The sequence below is a fragment of the Cricetulus griseus genome (genome assembly GCF_003668045.3).
Source record: "Cricetulus griseus strain 17A/GY chromosome 1 unlocalized genomic scaffold, alternate assembly CriGri-PICRH-1.0 chr1_0, whole genome shotgun sequence".
Lineage (NCBI taxonomy): Eukaryota > Metazoa > Chordata > Mammalia > Rodentia > Cricetidae > Cricetulus > Cricetulus griseus.
In genome coordinates this window covers 63,881,722-63,907,991 of record NW_023276806.1, presented here as the reverse complement: position 1 = coordinate 63,907,991, position 26,270 = coordinate 63,881,722, and the positions used below count along the sequence as shown (strand labels likewise).

At 45.7% G+C, this 26,270-nt stretch overlaps 1 protein-coding gene across 2 annotated transcripts; it reads left to right on the top strand.

Annotated features, from left to right (window-relative positions):
* The first annotated feature begins 381 nt into the window (after nt 1-381).
* LOC100772591 (protein S100-A15A) lies at nt 382-18,065 on the top strand. 2 transcript variants are annotated; one of them, XM_027392867.2, is made up of 4 exons: nt 382-652; nt 14,445-14,499; nt 15,594-15,774; nt 17,692-18,065. In XM_027392867.2, exons 3-4 carry the CDS (start codon nt 15,625-15,627, stop codon nt 17,866-17,868), a joined length of 327 nt encoding a protein of 108 aa, XP_027248668.1. In that variant the 5' UTR covers nt 382-652; nt 14,445-14,499; nt 15,594-15,624; the 3' UTR covers nt 17,869-18,065. The 2 variants fall into 2 exon arrangements, with proteins under 2 accessions (XP_027248668.1, XP_035307878.1); XM_035451987.1 differs by lacking the exon at nt 382-652 and adding an exon at nt 14,219-14,237.
* Nucleotides 18,066-26,270: the final 8,205 nt, after the last annotated feature.

The following is a 26,270-nucleotide window of genomic DNA, read 5'->3' as shown; positions in this document are numbered from 1 at the left end:
TTCTCAGATGATCCTGGTGTCACCAAGTTGACTGTCGAAATTAACCATCACACATCAGTGGAAAAACCAGGTTGACTCCTTCTCTTCTCCCTTTCTTTCTCCCTCTCCCTCTTCCTTTCTCCTTTTTCTCTCCCTCCTCTTCTTTCCTCCTTCCCTCCCCATTCCTTCTTTCTTTCTTCCTTTCTTCCTTCTCTCTCTCCCTCTCCCCCTCCCTCCCGCCCCCTCTCTCTTTCTTTGACACAGGTTTATGTAGTACAGGCTAGCCTTAAACTTGCTCTGTAGCCAAGGATAGCCTTGTATTCTTGATTCTCCTGCCCATACCTCCCAAATGCTGGCATTATAGGTGCATGGCACTGAATTTGGCTATTTCTCTTTACCATTCCACCAATCATTCAGGATCTCACCTGATCCCATGTTTGAATTTCTACATATTTACCTAATCTCTTCTTCCCTTAGAGATCTCAGCAGGAGGCAGGAGTTAGCCTAAGTGACCCCTTGCATTCTTGGCACTTATGATGATGTGCGATTTCTGGGCAGCAACAAGGAAGGGACCTGGAGATTGAGTGCTGCTACTGTTGACTTGGAAACAAGAGGACCTTTGTACCAGCTGGGACCTTTTTTGGTTGCAAAAGATCGGAAAAACTGATTCAAGGTAGGTTATAAACTGAGTGACTAGAGGCTTATCTCCTACAAAGAGCGTGTGTATGCAAGAGTAGGTGACTGTGTCAATCAATCATGCCAGATTCTTTGCAAGTATTTCCTTCCCCCCCCCCCAAGAAGTCATAAACATGACTCCTTCCATGATGACAACCAGAGCAAGAAGGGAGGTAAGAGACCTGATATATATATCTTCCCTCGAAGTTCTCCAGAAGACTTCTTTGTATCACTAGCTAGAACTGAATCCTATCTAGAATACTTCTAGGTGTCAGGGTGGCTTGAAACCAGCCTCTGTGATCTCATCCTTTTCCATGGAAGGTAGAATTTGTCAGGAAGAAGAATGGGGCAGAGAACTTAGGGTGGCTGGGCCAATGGTGACTGCTACAAACTCCAGGGATGGAAGCAAAGGTAGTGGAGACCTGAGGTGTGTGAGAATAAGCTTTGGTGGGCACAACCCACACTCATCTGCCTGGACCTGCATGGATATAAATGGGACAAAAGTCTCAGACTTTCCACAGAGACTGCGGCAACCAGTGTCAGAATCATGGGGAAGACAGCAGAGTGGGTAAGAGTACTCGCTCTGCAATCATGAGGACTGAGTTTGAATCTCTAGCCCTTGCATAAAAAGCCACACATGGCTGAAAGCCTGTTGTTGGGGCATGGAGACAGGCAGATCCTAAGAGCTCACTGGACAGCAGGACTAGTTGGGATAGAGAGCTTCCAGTTCAGTGAGAGACTGGGCAGGAGTGAGAATTTTGAACTAAATAAACCTACGAGAGGCATTCTCATTCAAACCATGGCGTCAGCCCTCCTTAAGTTTGTTTTTAGGGTGTTTTACCACAGTGGTTAAACACTGATCTGTTTATATCAGGTCAGCATTTTCCTTGAAAGAGTTAGGAAACTGACATTCCAAATCCCTTTACATCTCACCTGCAAGAAATAGGAAAAGTGAGTTCCAGGACATCCAGGGCTACATAGAGAAACCCTGCTTCAAAAGAAAATTGTGAAGAATGAACTATTTGTCCATGGGGATGTCCATTCTCTCCTCATACTGTTCCTTTGTCCTTTACTCATACAGCACCCTCCCTCTCCACACGAGGAACACCCTTTCCAGACCATAATCCACACCTTGGCACCTTCGGGGCTCACCTCCCTCACTCCAATGTTTTGCTATGACTCTTCATCTCCCTTCTTTGCATACTTGTCTTTACCCTGTGAAATTGCTCTACTCATGGTCAAGATTCAGGAGAAAATGGAAAGTACAAGGGGGGAGAAAATGAAGAAAAAAATGGAAAATGGAAGCAAATCAGCCATTAATTAAATTATTGAACATCCATCTTAAAAATAAATGAGGACGATCTTACTTCCAATGTCTGGGAGGCAACCAGGAACAATGACAGTGGCCTGTATTCCTTTGGGAGTCTCTTGTGCTCCCCTGATTAACAACCACAAAGATTTCTCAGGCCTGATACTAGGGTTTTTGTTTGTTAGTCTATGGCTCTTGGGAAGTTTTGCCATCCCCAAATGGCATAACTTCATTTAAAATGTTTACATAAGCACATACACAATACTGTATGTAATTTTTAGTAAACATGAAATATGACTCTCTAATGGACTTTTCAAACATCATTAGCATTATTTACCTCTTCTCTGCTTCTATCCTCTGCATCACCCCCTCACTCCAGTTAAAGCCCCCTTGCCCTTTTTCCCCATTTCCATTTTTCATAATGTCTATGTTCTACTATTTCTCTCTCTAGTGTTCCTTTTTGCACAACTGATCAAAATGCAGACAACACCTGAATGTGAAATTCCCAGTCCCTGTTGTTCTGACTATAACAGACCCCTACACCTAAGGCTCAGTGAACATTATGGAACAGGGGGTGGGGAAGATTGTAAGATCCAAAGGATGGGGTGTCTAATATGAGCTAGTTTCTTCTATCTATGACTGGGAAGCTGCACCCATGGAATATGAACAATATGGTTGTCTAAATAACACCTGAACAATGGCAACAGCAGTTGACATGCCAGCATGGATGGGGGAAGTCCTCCAAGGCCCCACTCCTAGATGAAGAGCTGTAGGTAACCAGTGAGTGCTGTGTATACATATCACATTTTCTTCATTTGTTGGTCATGGATGATTTCATATGTTGGCTACTGTGAATAGTGCCACCATAAACACCCATTTCCCCCTGGGATTGGTTGTACCTACCTGTTATCTGCTGACTTGAATTCCCCTTTTAAAGGGTGTACACCCAAGAATGAAATAGCTGAGATCATACTTTAGTTTTATTTGTAGTGTTTTGAAGAACTTCCATTTTTATTTGCATGGTTTCTGTGTTACTAGTTTCTTTTCTATTGCTGTGTTAAAGCATCATGACCAAGACATCTTATAGAAGAAATAGTTTATTTGGACTTACAGTCCCAGAGGGCTAAGGTCCATAACTGTAGGCACAGCATGGCAGCAGGTGGCAGGAGAATCTGAGAGCTTACATCTTGAACCCAAAGAAGGAAGCAGAGAGAACAAACTTAAAATGGTCTGAGTCCTTAAACTCTCCAAGCCCTCCCTCCAGTCATACATTTCTTCCAATGAAGCCACACCTCCTAAACCTTCCCAAACAGTGCCATTGAAAGTGAACCAAGTAGTCAAATACCAGAGACTATGGGGAGCATCTCATTCAAAACACTGTACTGTGCTAATTTCCTTTCCCACCAAGGATTCCTTTTCCTCAGCATCTTTGCTAGCATTTGTTGATGTTTTTATTCTTGACAGTAGTCATTTTAGCTGGGGTGAGATGCAATCTCAATGTAGTCTTGATTGTAGTCCCCTGGTGGGTAAGGATATTGAACATGTTTTCCCACTTGTTTTCTTTAGAGAACTAACTGGCCAATTCATTTCCCCCTTCACTGATTAACAATTTAAATTGGAAGCATTAAAATTTTCATCTTTTATCTATTCTAGATATGAATTTTATATCCAATGTGTACATGGTAACAGTTTTCTCCCAAACTGAAGGCTGTTTTTTCATTTTCTAGTTTTCTGTCTTTACAGCAGCTTTTAAATCCAACTAAATTCCATTTCCAAGTTGTTGCTGTTATTTTCTGAGCTATTGGAGTCTTTTAAGTAAGTAAGTTATTGCCTAGTATTTTCCCTGAGTATTCCTCTAGCAGTTTCAAAGTTTCAAGTCTTACATGAAGGTCTTTGACTCATTTTGATTTGATTACTGTGGAGGAGAGAAGAGACAGAGGTCTTAGGTTTATTTAATTACTGTGCAGGGGAAAGGAGACAGAGATCTAGGTTTATTTAATTACTGTTCAGGGGAGAGGAGACAGAGGTCTGGATCCATTTACCCAGATATGTATATCCATTCTCCTGGCACCAGGTGAAGAAGCTGGCATCTCACTGATGCATGCAGATACCGAGTCATGCATATGTGATCAAAGAAGAACAAAAGTATGTAACTTACAGAAAAGGTATCAATTTGATTTCATATGACAGGTTCTAGTCACTGTCGGGAGTTACCCCAAGAGCTACCGTCAGATTTCTGTTTGTCCAGGTCTTCCTTAACCACGCCAATCACTCCACTCCTGTTGTTTGAAGAACCTGCAACCACCAACTCCAACATAGTTTGGCATTTCACTCTCCAAAATCAGTATTTCTACTTGCTACCTCTTCCTAAAATATCTTTTGATTCCTGGTCTGTGTGGCTAACATCAAATTTCAAGAGTGAGGCCTGGGGAGATACCCCAGGGGCCTGAATTTGAATCCCAGAAGGCATGTAGAAAGAATCCAGGTATAGTGGCATGTTCTTGTAATTCCATCTTAGGTACACAGAGACAGGTGGTTCCCTGGGGAACATGCCAACCAGCCGAGCTTACTTGGTGAATTACAGCCTGCTGAGAGGCCCTATCTCAAAAGGAGGTAGACAGACAGGCAGACAGAGATACCCTGAGGAGCAGCAGCCAAAGTGTCATCATTCTTAACATGCATACACAAACACTTGCACATGCACACACACATGAGCCTGTATACATACAGATAGGCATATGTTAACATATACTCACTTACACACACACACACACACACACACACACACACACACAGAGAGAGAGAGAGAGAGAGAGAGAGAGAGAGAGAGAGAGAGAGAATGAGCAAGCTTTAAGATAAATTTCTCTTTAGAAATTTCAAAGGTGAACTGCCAACATGATACCCAAAAGAAATAATAGATAAAGGAGAGGAGGGAGAATTAAGCAAAACTAAGGGTGTATGAAAAAGCCTTATTGAAATCTGCTGTTTTGCAAGATAATTTTACAAAAAGGGAGTTTGAGTGAAGGTACTCCACATTGGCAGGCAATGCTGCTATCAAAAGACATGAGTTATTAAACAAAAATCTCAGGCATGTGGTATCTCTGTGAGTTATTATTGGTCAAATAGGCCTCCCAAAACAGTACAGGCTATTTCCATTTCTCTTGGTTACTCAGTATAACCCTATTGCTGAAGGCACCATACACTTTCATTGTAGGGCATGAAGAAATCAAGAATGAACTTACCAGGAAAGTTTCTCCTTGATGACTAGCTTCCATGGTGTAGAAAGGTGCCAGACAGAGTGGCGGAGGAGAAGAGACACCAATGATCTTATGCAGCACTGGGCCCTGCCTGCTACAATCCCAATCTACCTGGCAAGGTGTTTCCATTGGTACAATAGTGGCATGCTTTTTATGGGCATAGCTAACTGCTTTCTAATTGGATTTGAAGCCTGTTCCACGGGGAAGAACTTATGCCCAGTGTTGTAAACCTGCTCAAAAGTCCATGGTTGGGTAGGTCATTGGCCTTAGTGGGTAACTTATTACTGCTGTTTCTCTAAATGCTTATGTTGCCAGGATAGTTCTAAACATTTTCGTTTTTATCCATAGATTAGTGCTGCCATCAAGCATGGTCAGAGAAGTTTCAGTATCAAATATGTTCTACTGTCCCTTGCTCTTGATTTCTCTTCTGAGCTCTTTCTGACTTCTGGCCTGTATAGAAACGCCAAAATTAAATAAGTCTAAAATTTCCTGGCTGGGATCCACATATGAGAAAGAACACATAACATTTGTTAATCTAGAGACTCATAATGATCAAAGAGCTGAGAATAAGTGACTGTTGAGTGCTCAGCTCTAAATGGGACATCTGCATCAGCCCCCCACCCAGTGTTCCCCTAGGCTTAGAAGCTTCCACCTCACTCTACTCAACCTGTATTGGCACTACTTGTTCTAAATCCATGCCAGGGACTCAAAAAAAGAGGCCTGAGTCGTCGTCGTCGTCGTCGTCGTCGTCGTCGTCGTCTTCTTCTTCTTCTTCTTCTTCTTCTTCTTCTTCTTCTTCTTCTTCTTCTTCTTCTTCTTCTTCTTCTTCTTCTTCTTCTTCTTCTTCTCCTTCTCCTTCTCCTTCTCCTTCTCCTTCCTCGTCTGTCTGTCTGTCTGTCTGTCTGTCTGTCTGTCTGTCTGTCTGTCTGTCTGTCTCTCCCTCTTCCAACATAACCTCTGTTTGAGGCTCATTATTCTTAAGGCCTTATTTGGAGTCTCTAGCAGGGAAGTTCAGTTGCTCCTCTGCCCTTGACAGAAGAACAGACCTCCATCAGGGAAGGTTGTCTTCTTGGACAAAGTTCACAGCTTCACAAGGAAGCACATGGGACTGTAAGGAAACGGACTGCATCCTAGCCAGCCATATTAGCCAAACCCATTCTCATGACCTACGGGAGGACTGATGTTATGGTTGGACACCCCGCTCCTCACATCTGGATTCCCTGCTCTTGTTATCTAGACCCTGTTTTAGATTTGTTAATGAACTTTGTCCACTGGAAGAGGGCTGTTAAATTTGATCAGTGGTGGTATTGCCAGTGTTGTGTCACAAAATTAGAGACAGTGAAAAAGAGCGCCTTCAGGAGGCATAGGTTGTTAAGTAAGCGACATTTCATCTCATGAAGTGTCACTGACAGCAAAAAGAAAGCTCGCCCACTGACTAAGCAGTACATTTTTCTACCTAGTACCAACCCCTCACATCCATGTAACTTTCTGATAGTTCAACACCTTTCCACTTTTGCCATCTCTTTAGGACCTCCATGTTAATCCAAGATATGAAGTCATGGCGTTTATTCCCCTTTGCAGATGTGAGTATTGAGAACTAGAGAATAAGGTTGACTTCTGCAAATCACAGAGCAAAATGAATATTTGCCATAGCAGACCCAACCAAGACTGAAAAGTCAAGACCTTCATTCACGCAGACATTGAAGAACTGAGAAAATCCCCATTCAGTATCTTCATCAAACCTGACTTGCTGATCATGTCGTCATTATCCCTGTATTCATGAAGCATGTTGATCATACCCACCATGGACTTCTTAGCTTTAGTGTTGCTCATTTTTACTTTCAAAAGTCTGTAGGGAACAAAGACAATGACCCTGTCTCCCTCCTCCTCACATGTGGCTAAGTGCCTGAGGACCGAGGGAAGGAAGAAATACCTTAATGCTTTCAATGTGATGAACAATTATTGTTCAAAAAGAGGAAGGTAGGACCATGTCTGGGACATTTGTTTATCTACTGTCAGGACCAGCCCAGTCAGCCTGTTGTACATGCCTGAAAAGGAGAGTGAGGATTGAGAAAGAAATAGACAAAAGACTCTTGTTTCCTCAGGTGAAGCTCCCTCATCAGCAACTGCACCCGGGAACCCACAGTCCAGGGTGAGGTAGGGTCACTTCAGTGCATCCTATGGCCAGATGCTCACAAGGATCTCATCAAGAGATCCTCCTCCTCCTGCTCTCCGCTGTCTGGATTCAGCGATGGAAGGACCACTGAGGAATGAGTCTGGAGCAGGGGATTGGGTAGTTTATGCTAAACAGCCTGTGTAGGAGTTGGCTGTCATGCTACTAAATCTGATGTGCCCCACCATGCAGAAAAGGCTAATGTGGGTAGGGGATGAAGGAACGGCTGGTCAGTGGGAATTGGGAAGTTGGTGGGAGGAAAGAGGGATGAACAAATGAAATGGGGCCCTTTTCCACGACTCTGTGCCTGACATTCCCCATGTGGCACAAGAAGAGTTCAGGGTTCATTTGGCGACCATCCCTTCAGGCATATCGGGGCTCCACTGAGCTATGATGCTCTGTTCTTCCTAGGTGGGGCCCACTGTCTTAATTCACTTTATTCCTCCAACTTTCTCCCCAAATGATCCCCATTGTCACAAAGGGCCTCTGTTTCTTTTTCTCCACTTCTCCATATGATTGAAATATCACTTTGTGTTAATAGGCTATAGATAATTTGAATGAAAATTAAAATAGAAATAGTTGAATGTTATTGTATCGTACCATGGACATATGCAGTTAGGTTTTCTTTTGGCATACAAGGATTTCTTTTTTTTTAATTTTAAAATTAATACACAAGATAATGAATTTCATGATGACATTTTCATGCACGCATGTCATTGTACTCTTGCCCTCTTGCATCAGTACCACTCCTCCCGCAAACATCAATCCCCCCTATGTGCATGTCCTCTACATATGAGAGGGCACTTGCAGCATTTGTCTTTCTGAGTCTAGATTATTTTATTAGCACAATGATCTCCAGGGCTATCCATTTTCCTGCAGATGACATATTTTCCTTCTTCCTTGAGGGTAAACAAGACTCTGCTGTGGATATAGGCCACATTTTGTCTTCTTGGTTGTGAGCCTAGCCCTTAATTACTGAACTATCACTCCAGTCCTCTAGGCCACGTTTTCTTGGTCCATTCATCCACCTCTAGCCATTGATGGGTGTCCAGGCTGATTCTTTGTATGTTGGCTATTGTGAATAGTGCTTCTTGCTATTATTTCCAGAGCTACTGGAGTCCTTTCCAGAATGTCCTTGCCTAGTCTTTCCCCCATGTGTTCCTGCAGTTTCAAATCTTCAAGTTTTGCACCTGTGTCTTTGGCCCATTTTATAAATGATTGTTACAAAGTATGAGAGATAGGGACTTATCTGAATCTATAAATTGCTTTTGGAAGGATGGTTCACAACCATCCTACAAATCTATGAGCACGAGAGGTCTTTCCATCTCCTGATATTCTTTTCAATTTCCTTCATTGGTGTTCTAAAGTTTTCATTATACGAGTCTTTCATTTTCCATGTTAGGTTGACTTCGAGTCATTTCTGAGGCCATTACTATTCTGAACTGTTATTTAAAGTGTGACATGAGTGGATGGAGCCAGGAAGGAAGAGCAGGTAGCATAACCTGGGTGTCTGTGTGCACTTTTGGTACATAGAGAGTCCCCGGTTGAGGGCGTCTGTGATCAGGGAGTCCCCAGGTCAGGAAGAACTGTTGGTCTCTGGGCAGCATCCTTTTGGTTATTAGATCATCATTCCACATGTGATGGCTACAGCTGAAACACAAAATATTATGGAGTATTTGTTTAAGCACTAACAGTGTGAATTACACGATTTTAAGGTTTTCATTTACATATGATTCTAAAATATAAATATTGAAACGGGGAATATTTTCTGAATTATTGCTTAAAGCCCTTAGTCAGTTTCTTGGGATAAATTGTTTCTTGGGAATTCCTGGGGGAATTCCAAATAGTTGAGAAAATGGAGCTATTTTTTTTAAAGCATAGAAACACAATAGGGATTCAATAAACCACTTGTCTGTTGAGGAAATTGTTTTGTTAGATGAATGCAAACTGGGAAAGGTACTGGCTTAAGTCTTAGTTATTATTAAGCATGTCCTTATGCTATTGATGTTGTGATGGTTCTGGTGCTGGGACTGAACCCTAGGGTTCTTGTCCACTTACCCTATACCACTCAGCAACACTACTGCAGCATCTCCCTTCAGTTTCTTTCTTTTTTAATTTTTTTTTAGAAATTAAAATTTAAAATAAAAAATTGTAAAATTACAAGCAAACTTATTTTATGCATCAATCCCAGTTCCCTCTCCCTCCCATCCTCCCATCCCATCCCATCCTCTTCCTCCCCAGGGAGGGTGAGGCCTTCCATGGGGGAATCACCAAAGTCTGTCACATCATTTGGGGCAGGGCCTAGGCCCTCCCCCATGTGTCTAGGCTGAGAGAGTATCCCTCTATGAGGAGTGGGCTCCCAAAGTCCATTCGTACACTAGAGATAAATACTGATCCACTACTAGAGGCCCCATAGACTGCCCAGGCCTCCCAACTGACACCCACATTCAGGGTCCTGGTTCAGTCCTATGCTGGTTTCCCAGCTGTCAGTCTGGGGTCCATGAGATCCCCCTTGTTCAGGTCAACTGTGTCTGTGGGTTTCCCTAGCCTCGTCTTGACCCCTTTGCTCATCATTCCTCCCTCTCTGCAACTGGATTCCAGGAGTTCAGCCCAGTGTTTAGCTGTGGGTGTCTGCTTCTGCTTCCATCAGCTACTGGATGAAGGTTCTAGGACTGCATATAAGGTAGTCATCAATCTCATTATAGGGGACAGGTGTTTAAGATAGCCTGTCAACTATTGCTTAGATTGTTAGTTGGGGTCATCCTTGTAGATCTCTGGACATTTCCCTAGTGCCAGATTTCTCTTTAAACCTATACTGGCTCCCTCTGTTATGGTATCTCTTTTTGTTAGACCCCCGAAAACTCAAGTATCCGGGGTCCCAGGCCACGTTCGAGGTCACCCCAATCACCAGGCAGATTCGAGAGCTTGCTGCAAACTGCACGAGGCTTTATTGTAATTTAATGAGCTAACCCCATGTTAGCTCGGATCTTTCACCCACCCGCCATGCCGGATGGCTAGAAAAGACGGCTCCTAGGGTCTCCCAAGAGATCTTATAGGACAGTGTAAGGGGAATGTCTAGGGATACGCACAGACTCAGGATTGGTGTGCCTCCAGGCTTGGAGGGCTTGCCCTGTGTTGATTGGTCAACTGGTTGTTATGGCCCATAGGCCCTCCCAGGGTGGTTGCTATGCTCTCTACGTCATTGCTGTGTGCTTGTCCTTAAAGCACACCCAGGGTTGTAAAGCATAGCGCCACCAGCTAACTTCTGATTGGTTCCTTGTCACGAGGCAGGCATCTGACTTTCTAGTGTCTGGGACAAGGTCATAGAAGCACGTGTTCGGCTGTTATGGCTGCCAAAAGGGAAGCTGGTCCCTTCATTTTCTTGCTCACCTCTATTCTTCTCCTGACTCAATCTTCCTGTTCCCTCATGTCCTCCTCCCTTCCTCCCCCTCTCCCCTTCTCTTTCTCTTAACTCCCTCTCCCCTCCCCACTGTGCTCCCAATTTGCTCAGGGGATTGTCAGGAGCCGATTCTCCATTAGAGAATTTTTTGGCAGGGGTGAGGGGGGTGAGGGTGGTGTGGGGGTGAGGTGGGGGGGTGGTGTCCAAACCTCTGGAGCTCTGGTCTGCATTGTATTGAAGATGCTAGCTGATTTGCTGTTGAATGGCATAGCCTCAGTGGAGAATGTCCCCTAATTTTGCATCTCTACAGAACTAAGCATTTGAATAGGCCTGCACCAGGGCAGAGGGCTAGGTGTACCTGAGAGTGAGGACTGATGGTTTGGAGGTATCTGCAGAGAGGTCTACAGGAGGAGGACGGGTTGAGAGAGATCTGCTGATAGGGTCTAGGAAGATGGGAGAGAAATGGTCTGGGGTCAGGGAAGAACGGTTGGATTACAGCCAGGAGGATGCTGAATAAAGGAGAGACTCCAGTTTTGCAGCATGGAACTGAGCGCTCTCTAAAGATGGCAAGATGCCTGTGTGTGTCTGGTCTTTATTGCTGTTGGGTTGCTAGGAATTTCCAAGTCCATGCTCCCCCACTCAGGGGGATCCTTGTGGCTTCCGTGGTTTGGGACCGAGACATGCAGGGCCACGACAGGGGATCTTGTCCATTTCCCCTTCTCAGGGGACCATGTATATCCCTCTTAGGGTTCTCCTTGTTTCCTAGCTTCCCTAGAGGTGTGGATGGCATACTGGTAATCTTTTCCTCTATGTCTAATATCTATATATGAGTGAGTACATTCCATGTTTGTCTTTTTGTGACTGGGTTACCTCATTCAGGATGGTTTCTTCTAATCCCATCCATTTGCCTATGAACTTCAAGATTCCATTGTTTTTTTTTTTTTCCCTCTGAGTAGTACTCCATTTCTTTTCTTTTTTTTTTTTTTATCTTTTGTAAGCCCTTTCTTTTTATTTTTTTTCAACTTTTTAAAATTTGAATTAGAAACAGGATCGTTTTACATGACAATCCTGGTTTCCTTCTCCCACAATCCTCCCCTGCCACCCCCCAACTAAAACCCTATCTATCACATATCCTTTCTGCTCCCCCTGGATAGTGAGGCCTTCCATAGGGTGCTATCAGAGTCTATTGTATCCTTTGGGATAGGGCCTAGGTCCACCCCTGTGTGTCTTGGCTCAGGGAGTTTTCCTCTATATGGAATAGGCTCCCAAAGTCCACACCTATGCTAGGGATAAAGTACTCCATTTCTTTATCTATTCTTTGGTTGAGGGACATCTAGGTTGCCTACAGGTTCTGGCTATTACAAGTAATGCTGCTATGAACATCGTTGAACAGATGTCCTTGTTGTATGATTGTGTATCCTTTGGCAATATGCCTAAGAGTGGAATTGCTGGATCTTGAGGTATACTGACTCCCAGTTTCCTGAGGAACCGCCATACTGATTTCCAAAGTGGCTGGACAAGTTGGCACTCCCACCAGCAGTGGGGGAGTGTTCCCCTTTCTCCACATCGTCTCCAGCATAAACTGTCATTGGTGTTTTTGATTTTAGGCATTGTTGTTTTTATTTGCATTTCCCTGACGGCTAAGGGTGTTGAACACTTTCTTAAGTGTCTTTCAGCCATTTTAGATTCCTCTATTGAGAATTCTCTATTTAGTCCTGCACCACACTTTTTTTTTTTTTTTTGGTTTTTCCAGTCAGGGTTTCTCTGTGTAGCTTTGGAGCCTATCCTGGCACTCGCTCTGGAGACCAGGCTGGCCTCGAACTCACAGAGATCAGCCTGCCTCTGCCTCCCGAGTTCTGGGATTAAAGGCGTGCGCCACATTTGGTATTTTGGTGACTAGCTTCTTGAGTTCTTTGTATATTTTGGAGATCAGCCCTCTGTCAGATGTGGGGTTGGTGACTATCTTTTCCCATTCTGTGGGCTGCTGTTTTGTCTTGTTGACTGTGTCCTTTGCCTTACAGAAGCTTCTCAGTTTCAGAAGGTCCCATTTGTTAATTGTGGATCTCAGTGTCTGTGCTACTGGTGTTATGTTCAGGAATCTGTTTGCTGTACCAATCAATTCAAGGGTACCTCCCACTTTCTCCTCTCAGAGGTTCAGCGTGGCTAGGTTTATGTTGAGGTCTTTGATCCATTTGGATTTAAGATATGTGCATGGCTGTAGACATGGATCTATCTGCAGTCTTCTACATGCCAGTATCCAGTTATGCCAGCACCATTTGTTGAAGATGCTTTCTTTTTTCCATTGTATAATTTTAGCTTCTTTGTCAAAAATCAGATGTTCGTAGGTGTGTGGATTAATATCAGGGTTTTCAATTCAATTTCATTTGTCTAGCTGCCTATTGTTGTGCCAATACCAAGCTGTTTTCAGTACTGTAGCTCTATAATAGAACTTGAAGTTTCTGTGGAACCTTCTGAGACGCACACTCTGAATTAGTTACTTGTTCTTTGGTGCCACCTTCTGGGAGAAACACTCATTAGATTGTGTGGTCCCAGGTTGCTACAAGGGTTGAGATGGTCAGGCAGAAGGGGCCATTGAGTGAAGGCTCCCACTGGATAAGATGGAGGGGAGAATTAGCTTGCCCCTGGATAATTAAGTGGCATTTGTGTAGAGGTCAGCTCTAAGGTCTGGGCTTCTCAGTAGAGTTGCTTCCAGGATGCAGTTGGCTATTTCCTAATGGTCAAAACTGGTCCTAGCATTTTTCTGTGACCTTCATTCATCACCCAGGCCAATAAGGCAACCTCTTAGCTCTCTCCACACAGAAAGCCAGGTTTCAGCAAGGCTAGGTGCACAGGGCCTTCACCTTCCATCTACCTGCTGCTTGGAGCTTTGTTCCTCTAAGCACTCATGGACACCCTGTCAACTCCATGCCCAGAGCAGGCTATGCGGCTCCACACCTCCAAGCCTTTGCTCAGGTGGTCTTCTCTGCCTAGAGCTCTTCCATTCTATGGAACGACTTAAAAAATTTCTACAAGACACTACTCAAATAGCACCTCCCTAAGTAAGTCTTCCTCAATTTTTCTGGGAGAAGGTAGCTCTTGTTGGATGCCCTGACTGTCCTCTGATTGCCCAGAGTACATGGTACCCATGTATAACTGTTAGCCCCACCCCTTGAGCTAGCTGGCCCAGTCTTATTCATATTGCCTAGCAGAGGGTCTGGCATGCTGCAAGTACTCATGAAATAGTTGCTGAATGACTGGTTGAATGTGATTCATTACTGTAGACTTTGCAGGTTCACTAATTGAGGGAGGGAATCCATGGAAGATGTTTTTAAGTGTGGCCTTGGAGTTGGTGCTGGGGGGTGGTGGGGGGATGTAAGCTCTGATGAGAGGTTGTGGATGGATAATGAGACCTTTTGTGACTCCTAGGTGTTTCAGATCCTGGAGGTAAGTCCCTAAAACTATCTGAGTTCATCTTAGAAAGGAGTGTGATGATGTCATCCCAGGAATGCAGTTAAGGTTTGGTCCTGCTGTAGAAGAACCTGCGGAGAGTCACACACTGGCTGTCATAAATGAGTGGACCAGGAATGGGCAGGATGTCTAGCATGGTGGGAGTTACCCTGCTCAGAAGGCTGCCTTTTGTCTGACTTCTAGGATCACACAGAGCCTACGCTGTGGATGTTGAGTAGCCCGGCACGGAGAGCAACAGGTTAGTTTATCTTCCAAGGCATCTCGGGGGTGGTGTGGGCTATGCTGGGTGTGTGCAGCTCTTTGAGAGCAGAGATCCTCAACTTGCCTGTTCTGGAGAACATGTGCAGTGTGGAGAGCATCCCACAATGGAAATGTGGCCCCAACATAGCTTAGAATCCCAGAGGACAAGCATGTCCTTGGGCTGGTCCACAAACACAAAGATTTGAGTACAAATCTAGGATTGTGCAAGCCTGGTAAATTCCCTAACCTCATTGGATGTCATTTTCCCTTTAGGAGAATGGGATAGTGATGCTCAACTCCTCAGGGCCCTGTGTGAATTAAGTGGGATAATGTACAAGATGCTTTGCCTGTAATCTAGCTGGGGACGTGGGGCTGTTATGATTGTTGTTTGCACAGGATATAGGGAGGGCAGCAGCTCTCTGTTACCTCTGCTTCTGTGGGAAATTTGGAGTAAGAGGCCCTGGGAATCAGATGGACAGCGCACAGAGCTGTGAGAAGGCCCCAGGACTATAGAGACCTTTCTGGGAAGGGGGATATCAGTGCCTAGAGATCACATGCCAGATGGCGGTGGGGACAACCGTGTCAGTTCCTATTCTGACTATTGGTGTCTGTGTGCCCCAGTGAGAAAGAAAACACACGAACAGCACAATGCCCAGCCTGATTCCCCATGTGCAGTGTAATTGTTTTAGTGTTCTGCTAGTCCCATAAAGTAGTTTACTGTAGGGGAAGGAAGGTATCTTGCCTTTTCAAGGATGTTAACATTATCACTGTCAACAACAAAAGCAGTGCCTTGCCTCAAACCATCTTTTGTTTGTTTCATTCTTGACTATTAGGAGGCCACTTCTGAATCCAGGAGGTCCTCAGCACAACGAAGGGACTCAGTCTGAGATCAGGCAGGAAAATCTGTTGAGGGCAGAGGCACCGAACCAAGTTCACAGGGGGCTAGTGAAAGCATGAGGAAGCGCGCTTTTTGACAGCACAGGAAAGTGGTCAGAAGGGCAGATGTTTCTAGGAGGAAGAGTCCATCCTGTCATGGCCTTCTGTAGGTCAGGTCCTGTTCCCTCCCCACAGACTTCCTCCTCTGCTCTGCAGGTTTGACCATACCCTGCTGGGCCCAGGAGTCATGCCAGACACACCAGTGGAGGACGCCCTCTTCCAAATCATACACTGCTTCCACCACTATGCTTCCCGGGAAGGGGACGTGGAGACCTTGTCCCTGGAGGAGCTGAAAGCCCTCCTCCTGGATAGTGTGCCTCGCTTCATGGACACCTTGGTACGTCAGGTCTGGGGCTGGAGTGGGAGATGAAAAGAAGACCAAAGTGCCCAGAACGTGCTATCGGTGGGGTTGGAAGTGAGTGGTGAGATGCTGGAAGGAGCTGACTCCCATGAGAACCTCCTGGAAGGAAGATGGTCTCCTTCCAGGGAGGGTGTGCAGACAGCAGGGTTTGTTTTATTTCCATCCTTCCCTCCTTTGAAGTCACCTGCTTGGTTTCACTCCAGTCCTTGAAGAGCTAGTCTTTGACACTCCAGCCTGACACCATACCTGCTGTTTCTGCTGCCTCCTGTATCCCGTGAGCCTAGGCTCAAAGTTCTCGGTTCACAAGTCTCTTTACTCAGTGACACTGCCTCTCTCTGTGGGCCCTTGGAGCCTAAGTCCCTTTGTCAGTGCCATGGTCATGAGCCTGGAGTGGGTAATTTAGGCTGCGGAGGCTGCCCTAGTCTGGTGGGCATGGGAACTACGACCTCCTCCATTTCACAAGGCTTGGGCTTCTTAGAGCTGGATGGGGCCAGCCCCAGATCCTGGGCTTACAGAGCCTGCTCAGCCAATCTGTCATCAGTCCCAGTCCCCGAATACTGTGATTTTTAGGGACTGCTGCACTGAAGCAAAGTCCGATGCTGTCTTCTGTCCCAGGCTCTCTGACCTGCCATCTCTAGAGGAGTGGGACTCAACTCACTCTGGTAAAATATCTTCTTCACTCACCTTCTTTTGAGAAAGAATGTAAAAGACAACCTCATTCTCTCTGGTATGTTCCTTGGAGAGCCCAGAAGACAGCTAGGGTGGAAGTTTCTTGCTAATTGTTTTTGGGAACTCCTTTCCCTTCTGGGGAGAACTCCTTGGCAACTTTCCTGGATTGCCTAGCCCTGCTGCAGGGCTCTTGGGGGCAGACATAGGGGCACAGCTGGCAGACTTGGTAAGGATGGGCATTGATGAGGGCTCTGGTCTTCTCTGGTTAGGAAGCTTCGTGGGTGCGATGGGGTTATAGGATGGTAGGGCTGCTACAGGGGAAGAAGCTGCTGACCCTCCTACAGGGATGAGCGACCCTCTAGGTCTGCAACCACTTCCCTCAAATGCTTCCCAGATGTTCCATTCTGCTCTTGAGTGTGCCACGTACACCAGAAAAATCTCTCTGAAACCTTCTTTTCCTGCCACTACCTAGTTCTCTCCCATGCCCACCTGTCCCCGTCTGCCACATATCTTCACTCAAAACAAGAACCCCAACTTTCCTCATGCTCATCTCCCCATCTCAAACAGCCCCTTCCTGTGCCATTCTGATCTTTAGCCTTAGGGTCCTTTGCTTTGACATCCTGGACAGCTCCGGCGGACCTTTCTCCATCCTTCCCTGCTTCCTGTACTCTATAGGTGAACCAGGTAGAGCTTCATAAACAATGCCTAGGCAGGTAGCACTGCCCGTAGAGATATGCTCTGCTTAGAGATGGTCCTGCAGTCACACGGGAGACATGTGTGTGCACGGACACAGGTGGACCCTCCCTTTAAGGAGCTCTTGGTGTGGAGAAAGGAGGCAGTGCCTTACCTTCAGGAAGCTTACACTGGTGTCTCTCTGGGAGAGTTTGCAGTGCAGCTGGGAAGACAAGGCACAGCCACTGAGTGTATGTGTAGGCTGTAGAGTGCTGTTCCGGAACTGCTCACAGTTCTCCTGTGAAAGGATCAGGTTCGGTCTCTTGTTCGTGCCCATGCTACTTTAGGCCCAGTGCCCAAGGTGAACACCAACACCTGTGCCTCTTCAGCCTGGTTTTGTAGCATGTGTGACATGTGTGAGGGCTTGTTTCCTGAATGTTCGTTGTAGGGGGATGGTCCTGCTGGGATCTTTCCATGTCCAGTAGAAGGAGGGGTCTGGAGGATATGTGTACTGGGTGCTCAGTGGGTGCTGATCCTCTTTGTGTTCCTCAGGGCCGCAGGCAGACATACTACATCACAGAGCTGTTTCGGGTGGCTGACAAAAACAAGGACAACCAGATCTGCTTTGATGAGTTCCTGTACATCTTGGGCAAACTGGTGAAGGACTATCACCTGCAGTTCCACCGGCAACTGTGTGCACACTACTGCGCCCAGCACAGCCTCTACTAGAGAGAGGACAGGCAGTGTCTCACCACTGGAGTCTGTCCCGGGAGGCAGACTCTATGAGTGGCTTACAGAACTCAGCCATGTATTTCTTCTTATGTGTGCACACATGTGTACAAAAAATATTGCAAATATTTCTAGGAAGTACTTATGGCATGGGTCCGGGTATCTACTAATGTTCAGTAAAAGACGTTTAGTCTTCACTGTGTGGAACATCATTTGGTGCAGGAGACATTGCTTGATCTGGGAATACTGGCCTTGAATTCAAGGTGCCTTTATCTGCTGCAAGAGACACAACCTTGCTAACAGAAATCCTGTCTGAGGTGTGAAATGGACCTCTGTCTGTAAGGAAGGGGCTCTTCTCTGGACCAGGGCACCCTCTGAGAAGGAAGTAAGGCCTCCCAGTGGTGTTACTGATCATACTACTGTTGTGGCCTGACATGTCTCAGCTCCAAACCACGGAAGCCACGAGGTTCAGCCTGAGTGGGGGACCATAGACTAGGAAATTCCTAGCAACCCAACGGCGATAAAGACCAGATGCAAACATCTTGTCATCTTTAGAGAGCTCTCAATTCCATGCTGCAAAACTGGAGTCTCTTCTTTATTCAGCATCTTCCCGGCTGTTTCCTAACCATGCTTCCCTGACCCTGAGACCACTTCTCTTCCATCTTGCTAGACCCTATCAGCAGGTCTCTCTCTCATCTCTCCTCCGGTCGACCAATACCTCCTAACTATCTGTGCTCACTTGTCCCATACACCTAGCCCTTCACCCTGGTGCAGGCCTATTCAAATGCTTAGTTCTGTAGAGATGCAAACTAGGAGGCATTCTCCACTGAGGTTATGCCATTCAATAGCAGATTAGTTAGCATCTGCAATACAATTGTAGACCGGAGCTCTGGAGGTATGGACCCCGAGAAATTCCCTAATGGAATCAGTTCTCGGCTATGTATTACTCACTGTACATGGGGGATAGGAGGAGGGGAGCCACATGGATAGCAGTGCATTGATGGAGTCCTTCCATGGGTCTGCATGCACAGGAGATTGGCCTGGTCCTGGGAAACACCAGGGAGAGGAGGAGTCCATAGTGAGACCCATGTATCTGCCACTGGTGATCCTGGGGAAGATGATGTTGGTTGTTGACCTGGGCTTGACCTGTGTCGGCATAGGAGCCAGTGTGCTAGGGAGTGCTGTCTACTGGATTTTGTGTATGTTGAGTCAGAGGGGCAAGGCAAATACTGGCAAAGCCAGCCCAACAAAGAAGCAGACACCTGCCATGAGAAGAGTGATGAACAGAAGCTGGGAGTTGTCAATCAGGCAAGGCACCCTGGAGGAAAGAGGGGTTGGGTGTGGTGATGACTGGTGTTTCTCCTGATTCTGAGCTATTCATGACTCAATGGGCCAAGTCCTCCTGTGGTCCCTGCCCTCCTGACTGGTACCTGTTGCTGCCCGGTTGTGTGGTTCTTCTCTTTCTTCCTCGAAGCCCAGAGATCAGGGAGGAACCCCCCAGGAAGGGTTTCTTTGCCTCCAGACATTTTTAGTGCCCATCTTGGTAGCCTGTCTTCTGAAGACTACAGGTCCCAAGTTTTCTGAAAGCAGGGACTCATCACATTGCTTTCCTTTGGGCAGGTGTTTGCATCCTTTTCTCCGCAAGGCCTTGTCCCATGGAGGAACATGCTTCTGTCTCTCTGCAACTGGCCTAGTGTCTTCACATGATGAGTTCAGGAGGTTTTTGAGGAAGGAAATCAGGAAGGGGACCCACAAAACTGAAGTCTAGTGACTTAGACCTATGGCTCTCCTGTGACACCTCTTGATCATATCCAAGAGCCAGTGTCCTGGGTTACTCAGCTGTTCTTCCTCAGGGCCCAGGCAGGTCCTGCTTGTTACATGGAGAGCTGGTAGGTCACACGACCTTTCAAGGTCACCGAAGCTCTGGCAGCCCAGAGTCCTCGACACCTGCCCCAACTCTTCCTGGCAGTTTCTCCACCAGTTCTTGCTCCCTCTGCCCTCATTTCTTCAGACTCTACTGAGGGCTATTGAGACACAGACCTGGGGACTCAATTTTTTCCTGTATACATAGCCATGTTTCTCTCACTTAGATTGCTACATATTGACAGATAATTACAAATTCTGCCTTTCCTCCAACATGCTCACTTCCTTCTTTAATTGAACTCGGAGGTCATAACCTGTGTCCCAAGTCAGATATGGCCACCTATCCTGAACTAAGATCAAAATTTAAATAGAGGTCCAAGGATATTCATGTTGAAGCAGTCCTAGTCTGGGTGTGGTCCTGCCATTACAGATCTGGCCTTCAGTCCATCCTGTAAGGCGGCCTGAGAAGTGACTAGAAAGGTGTGAAATCTCTTTTCTAGAGTCAGGCCCCCCTCTGGCTGGTGCCTTTTCCTTCTCCTACTCTTGAGCCCCTCTTTCCGTTTCTTTGGGATCTATTGTTTAATCATTGGAGAGGTTGAGAGACACAAAGTGTTTTTTTCTCTTTCTTTCTTTCTTTCTTTCTTTCTTTCTTTCTTTCTTTCTTTCTTTTTTTTAGAATGTCTTTGTTTCTGCCAAGCCAGCACATATGGTTTCCGACAAGCCAGCACATATGATTCCTGCTCTCAGACAACCCTGATGCCCACTTAGAGGGAATGTTATCTGGTGGTGAGAGTTCACAGACCCATTAATCATCCTACTGCAGGTGCTGGCAGGAAGTCTTCACTAATGGACACCATTAGGTTCAAGGAACCTGAGGAAAGAGGTTGAGTAGCACATGTGCCTCAGTTTCCCTATCTTTCATATAGGGATAACTTTACCTATAAAGTTCACTCTACTAGGTTTCTGGGATTATCAAAGGAATCAGAAGATGTAAACACACTTAGAAAAGTGATGTGTTGTTTTGGTAAGGTGTGTGCTAGATCATATAACAACAGTGCCTGGTGGGAATAGGTATGAACTATGGGCTGATTATTGCTTGAAAACTTGTGATATAGCATTGAGGAAAACATCCTATTTTCCTAGCCAAACGTCAACATACCTCTTGTTACGGTGGATGTATACCATTCTTGCATATAAAAAAAAGACAAGATGTGGCTGAATGTGATAGTTACTGCACTGGACAAGGGATAAAGGTTTGGGCAGAAGGGAGGATTAACTGTACTGTTGGGGAGGATGGAGGACCAGGATGGATAGAGCAGCTAACGCTTAGCTGGGTGGTTAAATAAGGAGCTTGTCAGGAGAGAGGCATTCCAGGCTGTGGAGGAAATAGACGCTGTCACATCACGTCCTAAGCCACCTCAATCCCAGCGTCTCATGTTTCCTTTGTACAATGGGTCTGTAATAGCATGTGCCAGGATTGAGAGTTAAGTAGGATGATGCAAGTAAAGCACTGGGGAAGTCCTCACAATGGCACACACCCAGCAATTGTCAGCAATTAGCCGCCACTATCCACTGCCATTGCATTGTGGCTGCTGCATGTCAGTCACTGTGCTGGGCTGTGGTCAGCTAATAATGGCTCAAGTGGGACAAGCAGAAGGCCTCTCCTTGTCCTCCTAGAAGAACAGGCTGAGTAACCAAGACTCCTGTATCTATGACACTACCAAGAGGTGACCAGGAGCCCTAGGTAGGATATACATCCAGAACTGAGCAACACAGTCCTCGAATTTCTTGCTGTAGCACCTGATGAGCCTAAGGTAGTGTGGGTCCAGATTCAGGGACTTGGCTTATTGATTCAGATATTAACATTCTTCCTCTGGAGTGGTTCAGGTACAGGGTCAGCCACAGAGCCATAGCACACTCACCCCTGCCATTCTTCCCATTCTCACATCTCTAGGAGCACTTTATACATTTTATTGTGTATGTGTGAAGGCTCTCCTCTCCTCTCCTCTCCTCTCCTCTCCTCTCCTCTCCTCTCCTCTCCTCTCCTCTCCTCTCCTCTCCTCTCCTCTCCTCTCCCTCCCTCTCTCCTTCCCCCCTCCTCTCTGTTTGGGTTTTTTGAGATAGCATCTCATTATGCAGCCCAGACTTGCCTTGAATTCATGGCAATCCTCCTGTTTCAGTCTTCCTGAGTCTTGGAATTAGACACATTTGCCACTATGTCAAGCTGTGTGTGTGTGTGTGTGTGTGTGTGTGTGTGTGTGTGTGTGTGTGTGTAAAGTTTTTTTTATTGAAACATGATTCGCATTAATAATAGTATTCAATAACAATAGCAAGTTCTACCCTAGGGCTTTTTACTGTGGTTACAATACCAGGCATGAAATTCCTTCTGTAGAGCAGGCTTTAAAATCCAGTCAGAAAGTGGTCAGCTACAGCAACAGTAGTGCCCAGAGAAACTTCCTTTTGCAGAGAGCAGCAGCCTATGCAGAGATGCTTAACTGTCAGAAAACTGAGGATAAGAAGCTTGAGTGCTTATTATTACCAACCCCCCCCCCTCACCTATGCTCAGGCAACACTGAAAAAGAGAAGGCAGAAAAAAAAATGAAGAGCTAGAGCGTACAGGTCAGCTTTATGTCAACTTACAAGCTCAAGTCATTTTGGAAGGGGGAACCTCAGTTGTGAGAATACTGAGTGGCCTGTGGGCAAACTTGAGGATCATTTTCTTGATTGATGATTGATGTGGGAAGGCCCAGCTCCCTGGGTGCCATCCCTGTGCAGGTGGTCTTGGGTGGAATAAGAAAGCACTCTGAGCAAGCCAAGGGGAGCAAGCCAGTTAGCAGCACTTCTCCATGGTATCTGCACCCATTCCTGCCTCTAGGTTCCTGCCTTGAGTTCTGGCCCTAATTTCCTGAATGATGAGTTACAAGTTGTAAGATGAAATAAAATCTTTACTTGCCGAGTTGCTTTATCACATGGTGTTTATCACATGAAATAGAAGCACTAAGACATGGAGGGTAGGGAGCAATCTGTGAAATGCTGTCTTCTGGACATGATGCGGATGTCACATTCATGAACTCTCAGAAGCTGTGGTCACCTCCACAAGACCCACACAAGATCAAGCCAGCTGATGTTCCTGGATGGATAGAGGGGAAACTTTCCACCCCAACCCTTTACTGAAGAACTACTGGCAGTTGGTAGCTTCATTCTGAGGGTGTGGCCATTGGTAGGTTTTCCATACCTCACACTCTTACACACATATGCATTGCTGATCGGACTTATTAAAAAATAGAAGATAACTAATAAAATGAAAAAAAATAAAAAAATAGAAGATAAAATGAAGTTTGGAGGGAGAGTGTTTTGAGGTAGGGGAAAGGTGGAGGGGTAAAATGGAGAGTTATGATATTTTATTGTATATGTGTATGACATTTCCAAAGAATAAAGTGAAGAGAATGTTACACTCTGCTAGGTGACCAGTCTCCAAGGATGGCCCCACACTCATGTGTGTGTGAGCAGCACCAATTGGCCTTAGTGCTAAGGGCCTAAGGGACTCTTAGAAAAGAGGACATGGAGTTGGGAGGGGGACATGGAAAAGATATAGGAGGAGTTGGAGTGGGGAGTAGGGAGGGAATATGATCAAAATACATTGTATAGATAGATGAAATTCTCAAAAAGTAAAAAAGAAGTCATGAGTGTTATGAATATGGTGAGAAGCCCCATGGTGGATGAGAGACAAATATGCCATCAGGCAGGACTTATATGGAAAGTTTATTGGTAGAAGGTAAGGGAGTAACGGAAGGGGAGAGAGAAGAGAGAAAGAGAGAGAGACAGAGAGGGCTGCTTCCTCAGAGAAAGGGCAGAAAGAAGGGAGTGAAAGTAGGGGGAGCTTGTCTTTTAAAGGGACCTCTGTACCTGCATACAGAGCCAGGGTGCTGCCTGACATGTGTGCCAGGTCCCCAAGGGGCAGGGCCAGGTTTGTGCCTGGATAGCAACAATGAGTCATATATTCATCTCGTATTTGTTTCCATGGGGAAAAATCCTTTATTTTTTATTTATGATTTTTTAAATTAATTTTTTACACAGTATCTTTTGATCATGATCCTTCCCCCAACAACTCCTTCTTATTCTCCAAACTTTGTGTGAGATTCCATCTTACACCTGTCAGAGTGGCTAAGAACGACAACACAGATGATGTGGAGCAAGAGGAACACTCCTCCATTGCTGGTGGGAGTGAAGACTTGTACCTAGCTATACCACTCCTGGGCATATACCCATAGGACACTCCAGCCTACCACAAGGACACTTGCTCAACTGTGTTCACAGTGGCTTTATTCATAAAACCCAGAAGCCAGAAACAGCCTAGATGTCCCTCAACTGAAGAATAGATAAAGAAAATGTGGTATATTGGGGCTGGAGGAATGGCTCAGTGGTTAAGAGCACTGGCTGATCTTTTAGAGGTCCTGAGTTCAATTCCCGGCAACCACATGGTGGCTCACAACCTTGAGATCTGGTGCCCTCTGCTGGCATGCAGGGCACATGCAGGCAGAAGACTGTATACATAATAAAAATAAAAAAAGAAAATGTGGTATATTTACATAATGGAGTATTACTCAGCTGTTAGAAAAAAATGATATCATGAACTTTGTAGGCAAATGGATGGAACTAGGAAAAAATCATCTTGAGCAAGGCAACACAGACCCAGAAATACAAATATGATATGTACTCACTTATAAGTGGATATTAGTAAAGGATAATTACACCAAGATCCACAGAACAAGAGAAGTTAGATAAAGAGGAGAGGTCTTGGGGGGGGAGATGCATGGATCTCCCTTGGAAGGGGAAATCGCCTAGATTTTGTGGGTGGGTGGGGGTGGGGGAGCGGGAGACGGGTGGGGATGTGAAAACCCCCACAGAAGGGATCAGGTAGGGGAGAGATGAACGGAGGGAGGGTACTGAGAGAGATAACTGCATTTGGGGGCGTTTAGGAAGTGGTATGGAAACCTAGTGCAGTGGGAACTTCCAAGAACCTATGAGGGTGACTCTAGGAAGGACTCCAAGTAATGGAGGAAATTGAGCCTGAACTGGCCATCTTCTGTAACCAGACAAGGCTTCCAGTGGTGGTATTGGTACATCAACCCAGCCACAAAATCTATGGCCCACAATGTGCTCTGCCCACAAGATGTGCTGGGGTAATGGTGGCTCAGAGATTGTGGGAGTGACCAGTTGATGACTGGTCTAACCTGAGACCCATAGTATGAGAGGAAGCCTAGGCCTGACACTGTCCAGATCACCAGATGGCCAGGATCCAGAAGCTGGATGACTCAGAGATCTAGGTTAGAACCAAAGACAACTGACCAGAAAAAAAAGTCAATGAAATTATTCCTAAGGACATTCTGCTATATTCATAGGATCAGTCCAGTTGTCATCAGAGAGGCTTCTTCCAGCAACTGGTGGGAGCAGATGCAGAGACCCACAGCCAAACATTAGGCAGATCTTGGGGGATCTGTGCGGAAGAGGAGGAGGAAGGCGCCAGAGTGGAGGATACCAGAAGAACATGACCCACAGAATCAACTAAGCAGGACTCACGGAGACTGAAATGACAATCATGAGCTGAGGTGAAGGCTTGGTTGAAGACATCCCATTTAGGACTGAGTATGATGCAAATTTTATAGGTGCAGGCATTTGAAAATTGCAAAACATGATTGTGCTCAATTACATGTGACAGTAATTTTGCCACCTTCCCTTCTCCAGGTGTATACTCCAGTAAAGCACCTACATTCCCAGCATTGGACAGCTTTTTCCTCTTGCAACACTGACAGTGCATCCCATTAGACCACTGTTGGTTCCTGCTCTTCCCTCCTAGTGCTCGTTCTACTTTGGCTCTACAAATCTGAGTATGGAATCACTTGGACAAATGGAACCACATGACGTCTCCTTTCAGGCCATCCATGTTCTATCACATGTCAGAGCTTCCTTCCTTTACAAGGCCCATATTCCACTGCATGTGAAGCACACTTGTTTACTCACCCATCCATCCATGTACACGGCTGTTGGTTCTCCTCTTTGGCTCTCCTGGATGGTTTTGATATGAGTTTGAGTGAAGGAGCGTCTTTATGAGACCATGCTTTCCAGTCTTTTGTCTATACGTTCACAAGTGGGACTGATGGCTCTTAGGTAATTCTTTGGTGACCAAGGAATGACGATATTTCTACTGCTGTTTCACATTTTACACTCCAGTCACAGGGTACAAGGGCTTCTCCATCCTATTTCAGATAAAAAGCCAAGAGGAAGCATGCATCCAATTTTTCTTCATCTGTAGCAACACCTGTGATTTTCTTCTCTCTCTCTCTCTCTCTCTCTCTCTCTCTCTCTCTCTCTTTCTTTCTTTTTTGAGACAGAGCTTCTCTGTAGCTTTGAGCCTGGAGACCAGGCTGGCCTTGAACTCACAAAGCTGCCACCCAAGTACTGGGATTAAAGGCACATGCCACCCCACCTGGCTGCTTATTTATTTAGTTTTGTATGGCAGTATCCTAACAGATGTGAGA

What these genes read in the sequence shown, in the direction of transcription:
- LOC100772591 (XM_027392867.2), top strand. Translation starts at nt 15,625, where the DNA reads ATGCCAGACACACCAGTGGAGGACGCCCTCTTCCAAATCATACACTGC. An exon ending in CTCGCTTCATGGACACCTTG is followed by an intron (nt 15,775 to 17,691) that starts GTACGTCAGGTC and finishes TGTGTTCCTCAG; the next exon opens with GGCCGCAGGCAGACATACTA.